This window comes from Branchiostoma belcheri, unplaced genomic scaffold (assembly GCF_001625305.1).
Source record: "Branchiostoma belcheri isolate BF01 breed outbred unplaced genomic scaffold, Haploidv18h27 scaffold10, whole genome shotgun sequence".
In the NCBI taxonomy this organism is placed as follows: domain Eukaryota; kingdom Metazoa; phylum Chordata; class Leptocardii; order Amphioxiformes; family Branchiostomatidae; genus Branchiostoma; species Branchiostoma belcheri.
Window position 1 is genome coordinate 2,963,990 of NW_017802380.1, and position 23,935 is coordinate 2,987,924.

General features: G+C 40.5%; 1 protein-coding gene across 4 annotated transcripts in view; it reads left to right on the forward strand.

The window, feature by feature from the left end:
- The window catches only part of LOC109471015 (transcription cofactor vestigial-like protein 4), a 25,312-nt gene extending 1,833 nt beyond the window's left edge, over nt 1–23,479 (forward strand). Inside the window, exons 1-4 of one of the 4 annotated variants that reach the window (XM_019770201.1) lie at nt 8,228–8,604; nt 14,484–14,673; nt 21,293–21,573; nt 22,033–23,479. In XM_019770201.1, coding sequence (XP_019625760.1) covers nt 8,592–8,604; nt 14,484–14,673; nt 21,293–21,573; nt 22,033–22,316 — 768 coding nt within the window. In that variant the 5' untranslated portion in view covers nt 8,228–8,591 and the 3' untranslated portion in view covers nt 22,317–23,479. The other 3 variants (XM_019770183.1, XM_019770191.1, XM_019770173.1) reach the window with 3 other exon arrangements.
- Nucleotides 23,480–23,935: the final 456 nt, after the last annotated feature.

Sequence of the window (23,935 nt, forward strand, 5' to 3'; positions counted from 1 at the left end):
ACACTTCTAATAATAAGTTATAGCTGCATTATTACCAATAATATTGAATATGTATAATTTTTCCTGTTCTATCATTTCACAGTTTTTCTTAACCTCTATTGTAAAGGGTAATTTCCTGGAACACGTTCCTGCCTTCCTGGAATTAAGTATTATTTCCTCTTGAGAAGCCTAGACCTCAAGCTTTGATAAGGCCAGGTCCAAATTGTAGCAGGTCAGCAGGGCAGCAGCTATGACGGCATGGCACCTCTAAGCATCCATGTAGTGTTTGTGCATAGGATCACCTAGTCTGGATTTCCATAGACTTTATACTAAGTGTCAATAAACAGATGTATAGCACAATACCTGCTTATTCAGGACCCAGCTCCAGTTTTAGACTGGTATTGTTACTTGTGGCAGTCTGTGTATAGTTTGCTTTGTTAGTACAAAATGTATAACAGTTGCAGTGTGCAAAATCAACTTTGGAGGGAGAAAACTGACTGGCTGTTCCTTGAGTCTGAATGTTATTATAATATGAGCATGATGTCCTGATCTATGTGCACCAAAAGTCTTTACATTATGCATGTTTTTGGATTGGCATCAGATCTAGGAATTCCACCTGCACAAATATTGTTACAAGCCAAAAAAAATCACTTCTACAAAGGCAATTATACAGTATGAATGATAAGAGTATGATGTATAATGCTTTATATGTCAGGCAGAAAATGTTTCAGACATATGCTAATCAGTGGTGTAGTAGATGCATATTGAAATCATGATAAGATGTATAATTATGTAAGTATTTTATATGCATTCTGCCAAAGTTATCAGTACACATTTTATGTCCAAGAGCTATGTACGGTATTGTACCTCAGCAGGAAAAAGATTAATATATTATTTCCCTCTATCGTTGTTTTTCCTTCCATAGTAGTAGTATTTGGTTACACTCTCATTTCATTTCATTTCATTTCATTTATTTCGAAACCTTTTAGCCCTGCAGGGCTAGTCTTCCAAGGCTCAAATACATGGAATACAGGCACATCGTTACATAATTATATACATAGGAAATAGTGCATAAGATACAGTGCAAACGTTTAAAAAGACAAAAATACATCAAACATCAAACATTTAAAGGAACGCATAAATGAATATTAACAATTTAAAAACTAGAGGTCGGCTTCATGTGACACTGTTTACTATGGCTTTCTTAAACGTGAGAAGGTTACTCAGTGTCTTGACATGATAAGGTAGGTCGTTCCACAACGATATAGCACGATACAGGAATGAGCGCTTCTTACTGTTCGTCTTAGGTTTGGGTAATCTAAAGTTGTACTGTGCAGCAGATCTGGTATTGTGAATGTGAGATACATGAACAGGCACAAGGGAGTTGTATATCAGCATGCTGAAGATTATCTGGAGTTTTCTTTAAGTCCCAAAGGGCCCTGTCACAAATCTGCCATCTTTCCTAGGAATTAGGTAGTTAATTGGACTACTCACAGTGCCAGGGCTTCTTTATTGCCAGTCATTATGGTGATAATCAACAAAAGAATGGTGAGTCCTTTGTTGTCTTTGTGGTCGTTAGTTCACAGGTGCCTCGCGGATCTGGACAGGTGTGTACTTGGCAGGTGTATGAAGTCTGACTGGAGGAGGGCTTTCAGTAGAACATGTCCCAAAGTAGACAGTCTTCACTTGTAGACATGGCATTTAGTAAGTCTTTTTGAAGTCTCATTGCTAGTCATGGAGGTTCTAGGGTAACTGCATATTTCCAGACAAATATTTTATTCCAAATGCCAGTCAGGGAATGAAAGTGCACATTCCTGTGAGGTAATCATTTATACACACTCCTGGAAGATAATTATTGAGTGGTTTTCTGGGAGGTGTGAGATACATCACTTGTGGTAGACTAGAAAGACAGGAAAAACATCACTGTGGCATGTCAACTCTTGTATCATTTGCCAAATTTAACAAGCTTGCAAAAAGTCTAAACCTGCCAACAGTGGGTATTGAGTTCCTTCTGTAGAATGTTTGGTGAAGTGCAAGACCTCTGCACACATTTTACTTAAGGTTTGGTTTTAAATGTCAGTAACTAGCAAAGGGAGGGCATAACTGGAGTTCTTACATGATCCAGTGGCAGTCAGTAAACACCCAAGTGGCCTGTCTGAAAGGGAGGGCTTTGGTTGTCCTTGGTAACCTCAGTCGTGTAGCAGTATCATGCTTCTCCACACCTTTCTCTAGAAGCATTCTCTGCATACTTGTAACACCAGTGGGGAGGAGTGTTGGTACAAGTTGCCTCATACCACACACAACATTCACATTACCAGACTAAGTATAATTTTCTTCATACAACAACCAGTGGATTTTCACACTTGACATTTGGGTGAATGTATGTTTTTAAGGGGTGAAGGTGACAGAATCTCAATAGACGGTCAACGAAATGTTGGATGTAAAAACCCACTGCATGGTTGTTGAATAAAGAACCTTCATATATCGTATGTCTCTTGCCAACCTGATGAAATTATCACAGTACTACACTGTGCTAACTGCACAGTTTCATAGATAAACACAGGAGTCTATATGTGATATCTGGAAACTGTAGCTTTGATTCAGGACATTCCAACAAGTGGTAACACAAAACAAAACAAATCCAACAGTGTTTGTTTTCATTGGCACCTCCTGCCACCAGAGAGGCTGCTGACAGAAAGTGAGATGGACTGACCCCATTTCATTAGGTATCCATATATACTTATAATACTAAGGCCTGATTTATACGTAGTTTTTCAAGATATGTACCGTCATTGGGACAGGGACAGCGAAGCCGGGATGCTTTATACACATCACCAAGAAGTATAGCAGAACACCTGTTGCGCTTGGATTATGTTGCGTGACTCTCCCGACATTCTCTGAAGTTGCATGTTCCTGTCCGTCTCCAACTTGCTGCTGTACAAGTTTTTCTTCCCATAAATTCCTCTCTATATGACGACAAAAGCTGTTTCCGTAGTTGCCAGTTTCGACATCTCCAGTTGTTATGTCGCAAAATTCGACATAAAAAGTGGCCCTTATGGACATGTACCAAATGTATACTTGAGCTACTGGTCACTTACAAACAAATAGATTCCAAGGCTGTCAGAAGAAGTAACTCTGTAGATACAGAGGAGTCTACGGACATGACTTAGACAAGGACCATCTGTTTAGAAACAAAATGTATATATAGTACAAGTATCTATGCTCTAAAGATATCTTTGCAAGTGGGAAGGCTGAAGGGAACTGTTTATAAATGACAAATGTACTCAATTCTACTTTAATTTCCTTGTTGGAGAATGAAGGTCTTCAATTCAAAATCTAAAGGATTACTTAACCAATGTTTTTGCAGCTGACTTCATCAGTGAATAGTGAACTTTGCCACTATACTAGCTTCATGTTAGCATTGCAGCCATAAAAGAAGGTGGTCCAAAATGCAATGTGAGTTTTGTTGCTGTTCATGAGATTTTCTAATTCAAATTGGCTCCTAAATTTAGCATGTCTCTATTGTCTATCTCTCTATCTCTGTCTTTCCTTATCTTCAGCAGATAAGACACTTCACTAGTTCCAAAGAAAATTACTTCCCTCAAGCTAATATCTGGTGGTTATAAGTTTAGCCATAGTCAATTATCTTTCCAGGTCAGACCTATTATTCATAGCTAGTGGATTCCCTGTCAGGTATCTCTTTAGTTGGGTAAGACACACTGCCATGTCCTTCGTATATGCTTGTTATTGAAATCTGATAACAGCAGGACAGTACATACTGTATAAAGAACAATCTGGAGCCGTTGAAATCTTAACCAGAGTGCTTCAATCCCTGCCAGATAATTATTACTGGCAAGATATCAGATACTAGCTTGTCAACATTGTTAACTATAGTGTAGAGTTATTATGATGTATTATGGACACTGAAAACATGTAAGCAGCAATAGGTATATTGTACATCATAAAAGGCAGTCACAGTAGTACACTGTAACTGCCATTATTTGCCTGTACACTGTCATTATTTTTGCCTCATTGTACAGTGAAATATGACAGTCAACTTGAGTCAAGTGAAACTAAGTATAGATCTTGACGGCCTATAAGGAAATTTAATCAGGGAAAAGCTTTTAGTGCATGTATTTATAGCTGCTGTTACACCTGTCCTTTAGAAATTAGCAGCCAGCTTGAATGCAAGGTTCTTGAAGTGACAAGTGGCTGTGTTTCTAATTTGAGCAACCTTCTGATCTATTTTTAGCTCAGGATCTAACCTGCAGCAGATCAACACTCGAACTGTCAAAGAGCCAGGGTAGGAATGTTTTAAAATAAAATGTTTCATAATTCAGAGCAACTGTTTCAGTCACCAACAGAATTGCTGATTTCATAGTTGATACTTGGTAGTACTGACCTTTGGAAAGTAAGTTTCTGCTTTGTTTGATCAGTTATCATATAATCCATTTCATATACTGTGTCTACAGTCTCTAGACATTTCGTGATATTTGAACAGGAGCCTACCAAAATGTTATCATGTACAAGTGTAAATAGCTGAAAATGTAGATTTGTTTTAGCTGTGTTTCAAAACTGTCAAAGTAAGCAACAGTTTTCTACTCTGCCTTAAATTCTTGTCTCTCATACATTCATGACATAATCTTGTCATATCAACCCATAAAAATTAAAAAAGCATAAAAGACTGCTTTCTGAATAGTTAGATAGATGGCTATAATAGTATTTTGCATTATTAAATTCTGGGAGAACTTACTAATGTTTCCTTTCAGGTAAATATGTGTCATGCTTGTGTTGTCATCTTCTGTAAAGAAAAAAAGTACCAATGGTTGCTCCGTACAATATGCGGGTGGTTCACGGTCATTTCACCCCTATCCATGGGTAACACTAGCCACTTATTCAGCACCACCCAGCCAGAAAGTTACCATTGCTAGTGTCAACATTTCATGAAAGAAATTGGGACAATGTTTCAGGTGCTTTATTCTCGATGTATGTCACAGTATTGTTGAAAGTATGTCTTTGGTCAATACTATAGAAAGGGTTTCTAGATGTATGGTGCGAATGTTTGTGAATGCTCTATTGATATTTTGGTTTTGAATATTTGATGTTGCTAGTGCAAGGTGAGAAACTGTTGCCTACAGTGATGTTTGATAGAGTGAGGGGTTGCCAAAATGCTAACCAAGCAATTTCTTTACCTGGTTCAGTTTTTTCCTTGCCACTGAGCTGATTGTCTCTGTTCAGTGACTCTGACAAGAGCATTGTTTCGCTGTACTCCTGAAAGAAATGATTATATCCACTGCCTTTCTCTGAACATAATCACATCAATGTGCAAGTTCACGTTGCCAGGTCTTCGGTGTAACTTGCGATGAATGATTTCACTTCGGTACACCGTGCTCTGAGCTGATTGGCTATTGGGTAGAGGTTGCAACAATAGGCAGGGGTTAGGATTTTGTGTAGTTATGTAGGAACAGGCTGTCTTCTGTTTTACTCCAGACAAGTTGGGCCTGACAAATGTTGCTGCATGTTGACTTCTTGATTGTAACTAGGAACACACAATGGGTACCGAAGTGTGCTGAAGTGTTACTTTAGGGAGGTTACCTTCCTTTGGTAATGGGGTCAAGAAAATGCAGCCAAGCAAAACTGTTCAAAATTTCAGTTTACACAACTGCAAAAATAAAGAGAACAACAGGATGATGAGTTGTCAAAAATGTTGCAGTTTTTCCATTTTAGTTGACAAGTGTTAACTATAAATATTGGAGGGTGACAAGAGAATTACCAAGCCTGATGAATGAGTTCAAACAAGTCAGGTTTCCAGTTAAGTCTGCTAATGATCTTGATAGTTTTTGTAGTTTGTGTGGGGAAAAAGCTTTGAATAAGTTTGATGAACCTTGGTCTGGACTGCTGTATTTTTAATGATATTTGTACATCATGTAAAGGTAGCCACCCTAGCCACATGTCATTAAAAATGTCAGCTGTATCAAGATTACGTGTCTGTGTTCAAGTGCTTTGTTTTGGCATGAAGATAAATTGTGGTCTGATAAATCTGCCCACCTGTCAAATTCGTATGATAAAAATGCCAAGTGCATTCATATTATGTCGCCTGCATTCCAAATATGACCTTAGATAGACACAGGTTGATGTACAGTGTAATGGTAGCATATAAGAATAGCTACCTGAGGAGTTTTGATAAAAAGTTGATGTGTGTCCATGTCGTGTGTCTGCATTCCAGTGGTGTGTCATCACATAATCCATCAGCTAAATTCAAATCAAGAGGTCAAGTGGGTAGAGGTCATGGGTCTGCATTCCCATCATTCCTTGAAATACCAGACATTGTAGACATGCCACTTGTGTTTCATATCTCACAATTTCAGGGAGGAGTCTGATGTTCTGTTGCTTTGGTCTTCCCTGTACTGTTACTTGCGTGATGGTTTTCACTAGTCCCACTTTTAAATCCTATTGTTATACTTCTAGATGCCAGATGAACAGGCATCATCACACAATATTGGCCTCAAGCTATCTCAAAAATCTTGATCTTGGATTTATCTAGTTTGTCCAAGGATCTAGGAGCAAGTGCACATGTACAGATTTTGATTGGGCATAGGACAGGATTAACAATCTGTAGGAGGGAGAGAGATTAACAAGAATTAGGTGTAAATTGGTGCTAATCTGAGCCATCTGTTGTTATTGTTATGGTGAATCCAGTTGTGTCAATATGGGAGGAGCAGTGTGGTCCACTGTGACATGTCTTCTACATGCTGAATAAACTGTTTATGTGAAGCCACAAATTTGCTGTGTATTGAGCTTTGTGACTTGATAGACCACTATATCCTACACTATGTGCCATTGCTTACAAAGACATGTATATTTTCCCAAAAGAGAAGATCCCAACAAGAATTTTGTTGTATTGGCATATAATCTGAAGGAAGATATGCCAGTCATAGTTGCTAAGTCTAGAGTAAGAATACTGAAATATGAAAGGCTGTTATGGTAAACAGAAAGTTCCATTAATGTTTTTCTTGCTCTTGTTATACATGATTTAGGTCAACAACCTCCCTTTGAAGTGACTTTCATTTGTTCAGGTGTTGCACCTGTCTGCATTAATCATGAGTTGTTCTCCACTTTTATTTTCTGCATGTCTTAGCCCAGCCCTGTATCAGTACCATTCTACTGTGTATTTGGGACTTGTACTTTGGAACATAGAACTAACACAACTTCACACAAGTACTGGATGTTTAGGAATGTTCAAAATGTGCAGTACTATGGTTGCTCACTAGAGGGCCTTGTTGCGCAAACGTCAAATTGGTGCTACCTCTTTTGATACGTCATAGACTCAAAGGAAGGTAAGGGATAGCCTGGATGCCACGGTGATTAAAAACCAATGAACCACAGTGTAAAACCGTTATTATCCAAACATTGGATTTACTGTGGCAGTTTTTTTCAAGATGCTATGTCATAACAGTAGTCAGTTTTTTCAGACTGGTTTTGCATGAATTTGATAAAAGGTGCCTGATTGCCCATATTTAGTGAAATTCTTGTGTTTTATAAATTTGTAGGACTAATTAAGTACCCCCAATGTAGTACTGCTATTTTTTTCACGAAACTCAAGGTGGAGACGGGCATCCAGATATTCTTTTCCTTGCAATGCTTGTTTTTGTACAAAAGCGTGAGGTCGTTACCCCAGCCTCTTTCGTCCTATAGGGATACTGCTGACTTTGCAGTGTTTACTTTGACAAATCCTCCATCAGTGAAATGCTAATTCAGCACATTTACCATGTGATCTAGACCTGACTGCTTTGTCTACATGGCTAATGGCCTTCAAAGACCTATTTTAGAAATTGCCAAGTCGTTACATACAGTTTTAGTATGGGTATAATTATATCTGACTGTTTTAGATTATTGGTCATAAACTTAATTTTGGTGGTTAACCACAATCTCATAAATGCTAAATACTGCTGGACTCCAAATCCACAGTCTGCAGTGCCTCCATGCCTTCTGTAGAATTGTGTTTCTATGTCTGCATGTCAGCAGTTGTTTTCACATTTGCCCAGCTCAGGGAGCTCCTGTCAGCCCTACTTCCTCCAGTTTGCACTCTGCAGTCCTGGAGTGTAAACTTCAAACTTAGGCGAATTACAATGGTGCCTTTGTGTACTACAGTGTATACATTGTATGTGAGAGGGTCTCATGTTTTGTGTCATTACACCCTATTTACTTTCCATTGGTTGCCGGTAGGACTATGATCCTGGTTGCCTTGGCAACCAAACCCTTGAGCCGCCCTTCAAAAGGGGTCTTCTCCCGGTTTTCGTCCCATGGCCTGGGAATCCTGAATGCCTTCTCAGAGAGAGGCCTGTCCGCACCTCGGCCTTTCTCGGCGCCCATTGGCGGAGAAGTTGTCATCTAAGCCCAGCTCTCAGACTAGCAGGGGACCATGCATGGCTGGAGTTAAAAAATACAACCCACTGACCACACGCCTACCCCCTCCACCCGACCAAACAAGGTGCAGTTTGTTAGAGCAGACCACGGGACCTTTGTTGGTTCAACAACCTGGCGTGGTGTGTGCTTTGTGTTGGCTCAAACTGGGGCTGACATCCCTTGGCCAGCACTGAAGATATTTCTCCATGCAGACTGCTGGTAATTGGTCCTCGCTTGTATAGACGTAAAGCTCCAGGCCGGCAAGTGGTTCCACTGTTTATTTGTGTTCCAGGGGAGCAAAAAGTCAGAACCAGAGAGCAAAACCTTGTATAAACACTTTGTTCAGTGGACATAAACACCGTTTCCTTCCCTTTGCATTTATTCTAAAGCCGGGAAAGACTGAATAACAGGTTTGAAAAGTGGTGGGAGCCGGAGTTGACTGTGCAGGGTACAGACAGACAGCGAGGTTCATGTGCTGGTGACTATGCATGGCCGCAGTGCCTTCCAACCCTGGAGGGGCCATGGTAAGTTCACTTGTTCTGTTGCGCAACAGACTGTATTTGTCGTGATTCGGGGAGTGAATTGTGGTAATGGTGGTTTAGTGACCCAGACTGACTCCATTGTGGGGTTGGAACCCCCCTCGGTGTGGGTAATCACTTGGCTGAGTTTGTCCTTGACAGAATGCACTGTGTCCTGGGTAAACCTGGAGTGAATGTACAGGTCTGTTTCCCCAGTAATCGCACGGCCATGAATATATATGTAGCCTTACGTAGTAACAGAGTTAGTTGTAGTAGCTCTATTTTTGGTCCTTCGCAGCAGTTCTGGCTTTTAGATATTGGGGCATTATTATACTGGTACAAACTCCCTGTTAATGACTCCATTGTCAATGTTATAGCCTAGGTGCCTTTCTATTTACTTTACCCAGGGGCTCCCATACTTTTTTTTGTGAGTACAGTGAGTATGGGAGCCTCTATCTGCATCTTTTGTTGGAGTAAATTAAAGCAAAATTCATCAAACAGGTAAGTTAGAAGAGCAAACCTGGATTGATTTGAATTCAGTTGAAGATATCTTAAGATTTTGGACAAGGTTTTACTTTGAAGTCAATTACTGAAATTTAAAACGCAGTGATTCAAATTGTAATGGCCAATTGTACTTTAGAATGCATGGGTTAAAAGCAAGGAAAGTCTTCTTCAATTTCTGACTCTGAGCATACATGTAACTTGTTTTCTCACATATCCGGTACAGTGGTGCCTGTGATATATACACTATTTAGGAAACAGACTGTCGCTGAGGCATGGTTTATACCAGGTCAAGGCTAAAGGCATAGGGCTGGATGTCTGTCATCAACATGTAGTTTAATACTGGCATATCAGTGCCAGATTGGCACTTCACCAAAGTTTTCAGGCAGTTGGTGCCAAGTTCTATCTTGATATGATTTCATATCGGACAGATTACATATCCAGACATGGGAGAAATGTTGCAATTGTCAGCAATATGGAATAGTCCGAGATGCAGTTGAGGAAAACAGGTGTTGCATCATGTATAAACCATAGCAGATAATTCATTCTGGGAATAGAAACCTGTTGGAAGATTATATGCAATAGCCTGGGTGTCATCCTATTTGTAAACAGGGGCTCCCATGCTTGCTTGCTAAGAAATAGGGAGTGAGTATGGGAGCCCCGGCATACAAATAGGATGGCACCCAGGCTAGATATCCAAGCCAAAATAATGTAATTTCTTGAAATTGACATTATTGGTATCTATACTGCCATCCTTGATATGTGTATGGACAAATAACCTAATTTAACACACACAAATTAAAGCAGATGCAAATGATTGTCATTGGGTCAATGACCTAATGGACAAGTGAGGAAGTCTTGATACCATCTTCCTACCTGCTCCCTGAGGTGTCCCATCTTGAGGTTTCTCACCTGTCCATCAGGTGTGTTCTGTGCTGTGTCACCTGTCAGGAGGTCGTGACCTGATGGGAGAGTGTGGAGGTGTGGTGAGGAAGTGTTGATTACCTGTCAGGTGTACTGGTGCATCAGGGGTTTGTGGGACAAACAGAGGCAGGTGTCGGGTTGCGGAGGGACCAGTCACTTTATCTGTTAGCCTGAGTACCCAGAAGAAGTACACAAGAAGTCACCAAAGGTGCACAGATACTGAGATAGTCTGCTAGACTGAACTGCCAGAGAAAAAGAAGAGTACCCCGTAGTTACTTAGCCTGGGTGCCATCCTCCATTATTTCTGCTGGCTCCTAATGTCACTGGCCACCACAGACAGCAACATTTGGAGCTGTAGGAACTATGGGGGATGGCTAATAGTTACAGTTGGCTCCATTTTGTACATGTGAGTCTCCAGATGATCCCCTGTGTGCAAAGGAATTTAAAGTAGACAATAAACCAGATGTATGAAAGTGATTGAAATGCTATTAGTTTAGGAATAGGAGAGATTAACTTTATGCTAGCTGATATCCTATTCAAATTTGATGCAGAAGAGCTGAGTAGAAAGAAGGTTACAGTATCATTTACCCTTCATGTTGACACAGTCAAGTACTGTATTGGCTTTATTCTTGACATAATTACACACAAAAATAATGCTAAATTTCAACATCCTAGTACATGCATGCTAGAAGTTCAGTCTTAATTTTATCTCCCTTCCAAGTGCACTGTGAGTATGCAGGGCATCTTAAAGGTGTGTCATTGACAGATGCACCCATCGCTGGCCCAGGGTCTGGTGCGTGGGTTAAGATGGATAGGAAATAGACACAACTGTCTGAGGAGCACATCTTGGCCTTTGGCTCTTTATCTAAACAAATCCAAGTTCAAATGGAGAGTAGAAGTCAAGTTTACATTATCTGATCTGGCAGTACCAGATGGGTCAGGCAGATTAATTGTTTTAACAGCCTTAGATGAAATATAAGCATTCTGGCAGTATCTGTCTTCTTGGAAGTCTAAAAGTAGATGCTCTAGAAGTAAAGCCTTTTAAGGTATAAATAGTACCGGTTCTTTTGGGCTACAATTTTAGACACATGGTAAAGGGCTACATTTGATATTGCTTGTAATTTTCTAAACTTTTTGTGCCCTGTCATTCTGATCAATTGTTATTTTCTGCCTTGTGGAATTCTTTATGTGCAAGTTATCCAGTGTAGCAGAATGTATTTTGTTACATAGTAACTTCTTTACTAAGTTTTAAAAATGATGACATCAGCTAAAGAAGCTACGGTATTAGAAAATTGAGTCAGCTTCAGTACATCAGCTTTAGGCACTCTTCTTATTATGAGCTCCAGGTAAAAGTTTATTGACCACATAGACAAAGTTACAAGAGGTAAAAGATTTTATTGATAAGGTAGCCTTTGTATTGTTATGTACCTGTACCAGCTGATTACACAATCTTCACTAACTAACTCACTCCCTTCCTCCCCATTTTGTCTGACCTTGTGTTAATTTACAGCAACCATAGTATTTCTGCCCAGGTTTGTACCTTCTAAATGTTGATTTAAACCAGTATTTATGTCTTGGCCTTTGTCTAGTCTCCCCTTTTGTGTTTCTAGCAATTATCTGGGTGATCCCAGAGCGTGAAATTTTCCACTTTACACCATATTGTCACAGTTCATTAATTAGAGATTTACTGACATGTAATGACCTAAACAAATGGTGGGAGTTATCAGGTCTTTAGAAGCCTTTGAAGTGAGAGGGCTAAACCATCAACACCCTGTGAATGGGTGGAGCAGATCTATTGACTGAAGGTGTGGTAGGTGTTACTAACTTTGTCATACTTTTAGAAGTTGCCTCAAGAGTTTTGCCAAGCACATGTGATGTCATCCTTCTCTTCTCAATAAGTGTGTTGACATGGATATAGAAACAATTAAAAATTAATTGAAAATTTGGAAGCGTTCATCTAGTTGCTTTACTTAGTTTTCAGAATTAAAGATTTGTGTTGCTACCTGTAGGTAACGTGATTATGTATTTAAAGTAGACTGTGTATGTGGATCATTAGAAAAATTCAGTAGATCTACATGGTTATCGTTTTTGCATTGGACAAAAAAGTATGTCTTAATTAGTTACTGAATTAGTGTATATATTGCTGAAGTATAAGTTGAGTTGGCATGCTGTTATGACTTTGATGTAACCTTCAAAGCTGGAAAATCATTTGGCATGTGTGGCCTTCCACATGACATTGGCTGTCTTCCTGCTCTTTGTCTGGCTTGATCTCCTAATAGTTTCTATATACTGTACAAGACTACAGTAACCTGTGCAACCCTCCCAACCTATGCAACAGTGTACTTTCCCAGTTGTGAGGAGACAGACATCCTGGTGGGGCTAAGCAGGGCAGTCAGGCAGCAAAGTAAGTCCATGTGGGCCCCAAACAGTGGCGGCTTTGTTGTCTCCAGATGGGCATGTTTTGGCCAGATACCAGATACTGCAAATATTTGGTGCCCAGAAATTAGCCAGAATTTCTGAGATACTTTCAGGGGCCCTGAGCGATCCCCAGCTATTTGCCACATATCTGAATCTCCCTCCAGCCAATGGGAGCCCTGGAGGACTGCATAATTGTTGAGCTAGGGTCAGGTTTGTGGAGGAAGTCGGTATTGTGGCTGCAGGGTTAACATAGCTGGCGGGATTACACAGGGTCTGACTCCAGCAAGGACAGGCAGCTTTTACAGGGCCAGAATTCCTGGCATTTTTGGCATCCTCTGCAACCTGGGACCCCCAAACAAATGGGGGGAATTCTGTGACAGGTCGCTAGGCCCCAGTCCAGGCAGAAACAATGTGCAGCCTGCAGTAGAGTTGGCTCTGGGAGAGATTCTTTTGCACCTACAGCTCGGAAGTAACCTCACTCTGCGTGCCTTAGTGTTGACATGGAGTCTTCCAAGTCTGAACCTGGCAAGTACTTCACTCTGACTATATAACCTTAGTTTGTGCAATCTTAGCTCGAACTTGATATGCAATCACCTAAAGTTTTAGAGTACATATTTACTGTTTACTACACAGTGTCTTCGTGTAGACTAGTGTAGGTCCTGTTATGTCTGAAGATATGCAGATGGTAGGGGGATGAGGTAATGGTTAACCTCCATGAAACCTTGGGGCTGTCTGTGCACTTTGCATCAGTCTGAGTTGGATGTTTGTGGGGTAGAGGGGGAGAGAGGGGGTCCCACAGTAAATAAATCAGTTCAGATTTAGATTTTAGGTATGTATTGAGTACTTCTTGAGATTGGATGTTGAAAGAAGCCACGTGTACAGGACATGATTATTATTTTGCTGTTATCATTTGTTTGTGTACCTAACCTCAGTCATTGTGTCAAGAACAATATATCAGAAATATTTCCTTGCCATAAAATGTTACCTTGTTTTACTTTATTGGTTTGATTCATTCGATGATCCCCCCTCTACTCACAGAATAGGCAAGCCCTCCAAGAGGATGACAGTGATGTTTTATCAACTGGCAGGATAGGAAGAAAATAGGGTCTTTGTGATGCCTAATGTTTTCTTCCAGCAGGCTAATAGATTGGATAGGGTAATTACAGGGTAGCAGTACAAATTGGTTGCCTCAGTGGGGGATTAATGACCAGCTACAACCCCAGACCCCCAGGGAATGACATTGATATGGGTACCTTGAGGTTATATTACAGTACTCAATCAATGTGTAGTAAGATTTACAGGGACTGTTCATTGGTTAAAGTGTGATGTGTTTTTTAGGACTTTTACTTGACCACTAACTAAGTGAAGTATTATTTTCAGCTTCTCTGTCTGTGTGTATGCCTGTCTGTGTCTGTTCATTATTTTCTACAATTTCCTGTATACACAATGCAGCATTGTCATTAGCAGTACTGTATAGTGCTTTTTTTTCTGGAAAGGCCACAATGCAGAATGGGTAAGTGTGTGAAGTCTGCCATATCTGATTTCCATGTTTTGGAAAGAAACTCTACAGTTTGAAGCAAGGTATCTAAGAAAAAAATTAGTGACAATTTTCATTTCAGCAGTATCTCAGAGTTAGTTAGTATCTAGTGAGGATGCTCCTACTGTACTTGATGGCAATGCGTCCCACTCTACAGCTATTCAGGGAAAAATAAATTTTTGTTTGTCTCTCCTGCACAGCTCTACACAATGGGGACTGCAACTCGCGACCGCCCCCCTCCCCGCGGCACTCGCCGGTCCTGAAGGAGCAGCCCTCGAAGGTGGAGCGGCACAGACGGAGCACGGAGAGGCGCGAGCTGTCGCACGTCCTCGGGATGGACGAGGACCAGCGAGCCAAAGTCGCGACCATGAAGTGTGCTGGCACACAAACGTGAGTACATAAACAAGGAAACAGGGATAGGTTGTGGTGTAATTTCCTTGAGCATATTAGCCCTGGAACCAAGGAGCTGGCCTGTGTAGGCACTAGAAACAGTGGAGCGTGTAACTTTGGAGAGAGACTGGAAATTTTGAAATTTGAAGAAGCTTCGAACGTTTGTATTTCATCCTGATAGTGAATTTAGCGTGAAGTTTTTCACAAAATTATCTTTTCAAACTTGAAGTGATGGGTTGAAAGTGTAAAAACTTCAAACTTGGGCCTGGTCACCTAGTTGCCATTGATACCTGAACATTTGTGTTTATAAATACATATATCCTGGTTCCTAGAGATGAGTTTGTTTGATGTGACCGCCTCTGTTGAGTTTGTTGGGTGAAATACAGTATTTTCAGACGCATCAAAGAACACAGGAAGCCATTAAGGTCAGAGGTCAGACATGTGCAAACAGGTTGGTTGGTGTTATCAGCATACAGTGGTCCTCAGGCCAGTGTAGGCACATTATGAATCAAACATTGTGTCAGAAAGTTCTCAATGTATTCCAGATGGCAACCATTGAACTGCTTGCTCTCATTTTAAAACTGTTAAATCAATGGGGCAGTCTATTGTAAAATGGCTGAAAATTTGCTGCATTTTTGTTCTACTTGGCCTCGTTGCTTGTTGTATAAGAAGACAACTTGTCTAAGATTAAGAAGACCACTTTTCCGGTCCCCTGGGTGGTCATGTCTTAGACAAGTTTGACTACATATGTAATACTTGTGTCAATGGGAAAAAATTATCTACATTAAATTGGGCTAGGTGGTCCTTAGGAAGACACAGTCAATTGTACTACAGGTTTGACAGAATAGGGACTGGGAATGAATGCCATAAGTTGACTCTACACAGATACATGAATGCTAGCAGTAAATTTGGAGGCTGCAGACATACACGGAAAGTAGAACCAAATGTGGGAGAAACCAAACAGGGTGACCCTAGCCAGTTCAGGCCCCTAAAACACAACAGGCACGATGGTCAGATTTGGGCCCCAAAGTCCCACTCCGCTACTATGGAGATCGAATCCCCCGAACCCGCGAATCTTGTTCGATATGACGTCATTCGAATAGAGTGGGCGTTCGATCCGGGGTTACCCGCGGTCATTTACAGTAAAGTCGCTACAACCGGCTACTTCAAGCCCTTTTTTTACTTGGGAACCACGGAACAGGAAAAATCCACCTTTCCACAAATATGAACCGTTTTCAAAACATTACATCTATGCCGTGATTTTATTGTGGATATGTAACATGTAACGAAGCTACTGCCGTCATCGTGGGTGACCTTGAAGGTCAGAATTCTTGTTGACGCTGTTATAAAATCCAGGTCCCCATATCCAAGTGTCATAGCACGCGTGCAAACATGGTATTTTAACCATTCCCAAAAATCGCTCAAATTACCTCATTGAGGTCTTGTTTGGAAGAGGAACGATTTCCGCTAGATTTCTGTCTTAGGGATTTTTTAAATATGGCCGCGATTATGAATTATCGGTATTTTAAGTTAAAACACTGCGTTTTTAGCTCTTCTTTTGACTGTAAGTCGAGTTTTAGTTAAAAAATAAAAAAATCCTAAGACAGAAAGTTTAAATTTAGTGTAATATTTCTAAAAATCCAAAAATCTAAACTTATTTTTAATTTTCGGGGCCACTTAAAAACAGTTGTTTGGTTCTCGTGAACCCTTTTTGAAATCCGAAATTGATCTCATTTGGAAGCAAATGTACACAAAGTGGAGCAAAGGCAGTGCAAGAATAACATTTGAGGTAAACAAAATCACTTATTACATTTTATTTTGACGAGTATTTACTCTCCAATTACTTTTGTTTATTTTCAAATTTTACCCGTTGCCCCCGGGCCGGCCCGGGACTCCCGCGCAGCCACGTTCGAACGCGTTCTGTAACCCGATACCTCCCTAGTAATGCGACTTTTAGCCTAGCAACCGACCGCCGTGAGGGGAGCTGGAGACTAGACAGTGATGGAGATGGTTGGTGATGATAGTCCCACTACCACCTCCTAGATCCTCAGGTCATGACTTTGGGGCTTCATTTTCACACAATGAAATTCCTGTCAGTGCCCGTTAAATTGTTACCAGTGGACTAGCCCCCTGCTCGAGAGCTTGCGCAACTGTGTGGCCCAAGGGCTATAGAAGTGGCGAAAGGCTCCACAGTATATACCAAAAGGGTTTTAACGTTTTCTAAACTGATATTTTAATTGCAAATATTGTAACAACAACTGTGTGCATAATAAAGTGTTTGTATTCATTCAACATCTGAACATGTTATTCTGCTGGTGTGCATGTTACAAGTACTGGTAGTCTTTATTATCTTTTACTTTGGTTTTCGTGTAGCAAGTGACCAAGGGAATATAAGTTAACCCAGATAGCTAAATTGAATGACAGTTTTCTTAGCAACCACTAGGTTCACTATAGTCCCAGCTAGATATGAATGTGGTATGATACTAACTAACAAAGTACCACTGAACAACTTGGTTTCCTGCTTGATATAACCCAAATTTTCCAACAGCTTAGCATGTTTTCTGGTGATCAATCATTGTCAAAGATTCAACTAGTGTTCAGGTTTTTCAGGTTAGCAAACCTGTATGTATGGTTCTCACACATTGTTACTGTCTGTCTGATGTTCAATGACCCAGAACTAATGGCAAAGTTGATGGATACCAACAAATGTAGGTACTGTACTAAGGTAGGATCATTATTAAACAAAGCAGTAGGGAAGATGATTGCTACCTGTGCGGCATGGCCTGCAGGCCTGTCCATCAATCTTTAAACAGACAGCAGACCTGATCTGTCCAAGGACTATATCAGTTGTTATATAATCATTCTACCAACAGAGTTGATATCCCATCATACTGAAATTTCCTGATCATATTAACCTGAGTATTACTGAACTGTCCCTACCTTAGTAAAAGGCTTTGGAAGTCTTTTGAACTGAGAGAAGTGCTATTCTAACCTAGATTTGGCATTGACAAAATATTTTTTCTAGGTATAAACGTAAAGTATTTAATTTTCTTGTCAAAAACTCAGACTCCAATCAGGTATGCTTTTGCTTAAAAATCACAGGGATAATTCGACCCGAGTTTAGAGATATCCTGATACACTACAGGATCCCTTTGGCACTTTGCTGACTACCCACTGGATCCCCAAGCTTTAATTTGTTTGTGTACAGTGTACACCATTGTGGTCGCTCTCTGTTGTTGTGTTTGGTAAATGTTGAGTGTGGTGGAGGGAAACAGGCACTGTGGTATTGTTGTCATTACATCATTTCAGCAGTCATGCACAAAAGATTGTTTCAACCCCCTCCACTTTGATCTGTCTGTTGGCTTAGATTAAGAATGTCTTTGCTTGTTGTACTGTAAATATATATTGTCAAGCACCAAGTAATGTACAACCGGTAGCAAAGATGTGTTTGGTAGAATATTAAGTCAAAACAAGGAGCTTCAACATGTAACGTCATTTGTCAAATAAAGCACGAGTGATTGCATAGATGATAGAGTGATTACCTACAATAGTGCCTTTTACCTGTGATTACGTCTAGGTAGCATCAAGTTAGGACGTTTTAAACATGATGTAAGAAGTTAGAAATTTGTGTCTAAAATAAAGCACCCTTGGTTGCATAGAGTCTAATCATATCTTTTTCCTGTGATTAGTTAGCTTCTAAACATGATATTAGAAGACATTTTCATTTCGATTCAGAGCTCCTGTATCTGCCATTTGCCCCCAGAAGGTCCAACCCTTGGCCTGAGCCTGAGATTTATTTTCAAAAGTCTCTGAAGAGCCACCTCCCTGTAATCCCATGTTAAAAAGGTCAGGTCTTTGGGTTCCCCCCAGTGCCAGCACACCTGGTGCAAGCATGGCTGCTATTCCTGGCATGTCTCAGCGGACAGGATCTGTCTGGCTGAGTATAAACAGTCCAGGGCTGCCGCAAGGTAATGCAAGGTTTCACAGACAGTCAGTCAGTCATGCTCATGTAGGGAAAAGTTAGTTCTGGGTTTCACAGCTTCATTGACAGTTATGCAAGGAAGCAAACCTCATAAATTCACTGCATGTTTGCTGTCGCAAAAGTTTGCAGTCTGAGAAAAGTGGACATGTTCACGGAACTATATGTTCATGGTGGCAACAGGTGCAGGAAAAAGAAAGTTGGTGAATTATTTGTTCACAGTTTATGATAAGTTTGCAGTTCAGAAGTGACTGCAAAAATTGCGAACATAAAAGTTCTGCGAAAGGTGGTGAATTACAGCACTAGTTGCAGAGTTGGTATAATTGTGAATATAAGTGCTTCTAGCATAGATGATTGGCAAAATGCTGTTGTGAATACAAGACACGATATTTCGGTATACCCTATCAAACTGTACACATTATATATAGAGTGGAAGGAACCATCCAAACATCCTCAGATGGAGTCAAGTCCAATCCTGGTTCATGCCTGTTCTCAGTGATACAAAGATTATGCTTACATAAGTCCTGTGGAGATCTGTATTATAAACAGTCCGGATCCTGTTGGAGAAGGTGTGTAAATGCCACCGAACCTATACCATAACAAGATCTGAAATCTTGAGACTGTAAAGAGCGTCCAACGAAAACAAGTTATGCTGCACATCCTGTGATGACTTACTACACACACCCTGCCATTAGGCAAGCTAAGCAGTCATTTATCTTTCCCTCCACAAGTGTTTTTCTCCAACCGAAGACAAATTTAGCAACTGTTTGTGAGGCTCTTGACAGGTCACTGCAACATTTTCTCTGCACCAGGCCCCACGTGAAAATGCTGTCCAGAAATGTATATTGCCCATACATGTACAGCGGTAGAAATCCCTTTTTCAATAATCTGCAATATTGCAGATGACTCCAAATTTTGTCCTGCAATTTGGAAACACTTTCTGCAAGTAAACAAGCCTTCGTATATACTACAACCTTCTCTTACGAATACTGAAACTTCATAATGCAAAACTGCAGATTGTAGGATTTTTCTTCTGCAACACTGACATAGTTCTCTCTGATATATGTCACTTTACCTACTAATGCTAATAACCTACACATTGTACTAGCTCCTTCCTTTTTCCTGACTAACCTTAGGTAACCCTTGGGCAAAAAGGCTAATCTCATTCAATAATTGAGTTCAACAAAAATCCATTTTAAGAAAATGTTGCAGCACGTACTTGCTATTATGATCTCAATATTTTTCTTTCATACCAGCTGATCATTTCAATTTGATGTGACAGATAAAACTTGTAAAAGCCTTTTCTTCTTTTAAACAGGTATATAATACACATTATATGTAGAAGGATTCCAGATACTTGATATACATGGACTGGCATGTGGATTTCATCAGGCCAGTTTTCTGTCTGGTGCAGGAGCTGAACCCCTGCCCTTTTATTACATTCCTTCACCCCAATATCCTGCCCACAAGCCACTGGATTCTACAGATACATGACATGTCTGCCCTCCTGACACACCACAATCTTGAGGTTGTGGTTGACATTCCCTGGAGATAGCTCTATCTAATTGAAAAGGGAATCTTACTAGAGGAGGCTTCATTGAGAAATTTGTAATACTATAACAATTTTTCCTGCATTTTGATTGGGACAGAATTTCATTGGCTTCATTTGGTGGTAGTTTTTGGGACTGTCACTGTTGACGACCTGATGAAAAATGTAATGTCACATTCCTGAAGTTTTCATTTTCGTCTGTCAGGGGAGAAAGAAAATGATAGAAATTTTTCATCAACAAATTCCAAACAGGAACAGGATTGAATCATGCTGAAGAGTGCTCATTGGCATCCAAAGAATTAATACGAATATTACATGTAGCTTGCATGGCCACACTGTAATTTCTGATTTTTTTCATGGTACTTTTATGCTCATGGTTTTCACTTCTGTACCATGAACTCTTCATTACTGCTAACAAATCGATCACCATTCTTTTTCCTGCACCTGCCGCCACCTTGAACATATACTTCCATGAACACCTTTATTTTTCACAGACCATGAAATTTTGCTACCAGGAAGATAAAGTGAACTACAGTATACTGTTACATCCCCAGTAACCTTCCTGACATGATCACATCCTGGGTTTCACTCCCTGGAGAGATCAGGGAATCCTCCTGGTATGCCCTGAATGCTGCCCCCCTCCCCATCTATTACATGCCTCTCATCACTGTCATATCATCACATCCTAAACAGACATTTTTGCTGTGGTCCATCCTTGGGGACAAACTCCCAGTGGAACAGGGCATAGGGCTCAAGGCGGTGGTACATACATTCTACTTTCTGGTTTCATGCCAGTTGTGGGACACTGTCTTTAATAGGATTACTAATGCCTGAAAAACAACAGGTCATTGGCCTTACTTGATATATACAGTGCTAAGGTAATCAAGTACAACTGAACATATATACTAATACATAGTACATGTAATAGCTAAAATCTGCAGTTTGAAGAGAATCTGACAGGAGCTAACCCCAAATCTTATTGTTTTCCAATTATTTACATGTACTGGAAGAAAGTAAGGGGAAAGTCACAAGTTTATTTTGTTCACCAACAGAACTAGATTCTAATGTTACTTTTTTTGTGTTTTCTCCAGGCATCTAACGTCAGTAAAAGAGACAGCAAATCTCACAGACGAGGCCCTAGAAACGATAAATAACATGGAAGCCTTGGACAGAGAAAGACTGTTGATGTCGATGGCGTCCAAGCCGATGCTGATCCCGATGTCGAGCCTCCACAGCCCGCTGCCCCACCCGCCACAGAGACCGTCGGTCATCACGTGTGCGCCGGCGTTCAGCCGTGTCTCCCCTCCCCCCGCCGGCAACGGCGTCTCCACAACAGTGCAGGGCGCTGCCAGGAGAGAAATCATCACCACGGGTAGGTTAAAAACATTCTTACGTTTCCAACCATGAACTTGAAGAAATCATTGCCACTTGTATAACACAACTTTCATACCTTTTCAATCATGAAGAAATCGTCAGCACTGGTACTCAAAGTGGTAGGTTAGATCCTTTTGGCATTTCCAATCATGAAGATCTTAGAGGCAATAATCGTGTTGAGGGAAGATTACTGTATTTTTCTGTTTTTATTATTTTTTGACAAGTGATAAGTTTCCTTCTAGTCATCTTGAAAATGTAGCATGTATTGTTGAATGGTTAGGAATCCTGCTTCTGGACATGTACAAATTAAGTGCTTGCTGTCACTTTTAACCTGTGTGTACTGATATTGTATGTTTATCTTTGTTGCAAGTTTGAGAATTATTTTTTGATCAGTAGAAACTTCATAAAGCTACATTTCTATCAGAGATAAAACTGCTATTATATGTGTCCTCCCCAGGAGTGGTAGACCCGGTGATAGAGGAGCACTTCCGGCGCAGCCTGGGGAAGGACTACAAGGTGGAGGAGCCGCCTGCAGAACCGCCCCGCGCCGCCTCCACACCACCCGACCCCAACAACGTCTCCATCACCGGCTCCGTGGACGATCACTTCGCCAAGGCCCTCGGCGACACATGGACGAAAATTAAAGCTCGTAAAGAGTCTGTCAGCAGTAATAAATCCAGTCCGCCCCCCTCCCCACACCTCCCCGCTAGCCATTCCACTCAGCCATTACTTTCCGCGTAGAGGGCTCCTACATGTGATGTAGATAGAGTTAGGATGAGTTCAACACACCAGACTGGCTTAGAATCGTTTTCCTTCACTTGATGTTCCTGTTGTGTGTTACTGCAGTCAGTCCTTGGTCAGCTGAAAGCTGTTCTGGACATTCCAACTGTTATATCCTCTTAGCTGTGCTTGAGGAGGGTCAGAGTGCAAGCCATTCTGCCCGAGATCTTTTTATGAAAAAGAATCCAGTATTTCCTGTACCCAGCTTGACAGGTAAAGGAAGATAGCGTAAAAGAAAAAGAGAGAATATCCTGATGATACCATAGAAATTCTTCCTTCTTGCTTTCTCTACTGTTAAAATAACATTCCTCAAATTGTGTTTGCTCTGCTGTATGACATAGCTCTGTAATTACGCTGGACGTATCTTTCGCCACAACTGGCTCTGCTATTTCAAAATACAACTGTATGTATAGTCAGCCTGGTATCCATCTCTGTTCAGCTTGATCTGTCCTATCCAGTGTCTCTTGCATATAGGACTGGATTGGGCCCAAGGAGCTACATGTGTATAGGGATAAATATTAGGCTAATGTACAATACCTTTGCCTTTGTTTAAGACTTTGTAACCAGTCTTTTTGCACAATGTAATTTTCAAGGGAAAAAAAACTAGATTTTGATCATCCACTCGACTTGACAGTTGTCTGATTAAGACTTTTTATTTCATACACATGATACTGCCCTATACAGGTACGCACATGTACATCTTTTGAACATGCAGCAGTGCTCCTTGCAGATTATAGTAGAAGTGCAAACGATTATAAACGTTGTAAGACAAACGTTCTCTTGGAAATTATATGAACAGATCTGTGTATGGTTATACGATATGTATGTTTGTGTATACACAAGTGTATAAGCAATTAGAATTATACTTGGAATTGCACAGAAATCTATACAGAGTTGCTACAGATGGATTATACGGATATCTGTGTAAAAAGATAGAGGAGCTATTTTTGTAGATTTGCACCTAATGAAGAGTCCCTGCTTGCATTCCAGTTAACCATTGTGACATGTTAAGGACCTAAATGTAGAAGTTCAGTCTTCAGCAGTCTCAGAAAGTGCCTTTAACATTGTTCTGAATGGCAAAAACATTTGACAAATTTGTGCATCACCTTTTCATGATCAATACTAAACGCTTCAGTTAAGATGGAACACTTGCATGCCAAGTGAGTACTGTGGATATACATACAAACAGAAATTCTCTGTCTAACTTGATGATGTACCTGGACATGTTAAGCTTAAATGTTTGTGTTTGTTCTTCACTTGCTAGATTGAAATGCATAATAAGCATTATAAAGCTTTATTTTTAGTCTGGAAATATTGAAATTAAGTATCTTCCAGCAGCATTTGTACATGTACATGTAAGTGCCTACCTACATTGTAACGATACCTAGCTATAAGCTATAACGTTAGAGTACATTGGGTAAAGAACAAACTGTTTCTGTAAAGTAGTAGCATTGTATGGAGGGGGAGGCTTCTAATTTCATTTTGTACTTCTGACTAAGCCAAGAAGAAATACATTCCTGCATTTAAAACATGTTATTGTTGAAGGGATACTTGGAGCTAGCCTGGGTGCCATCCTAGCT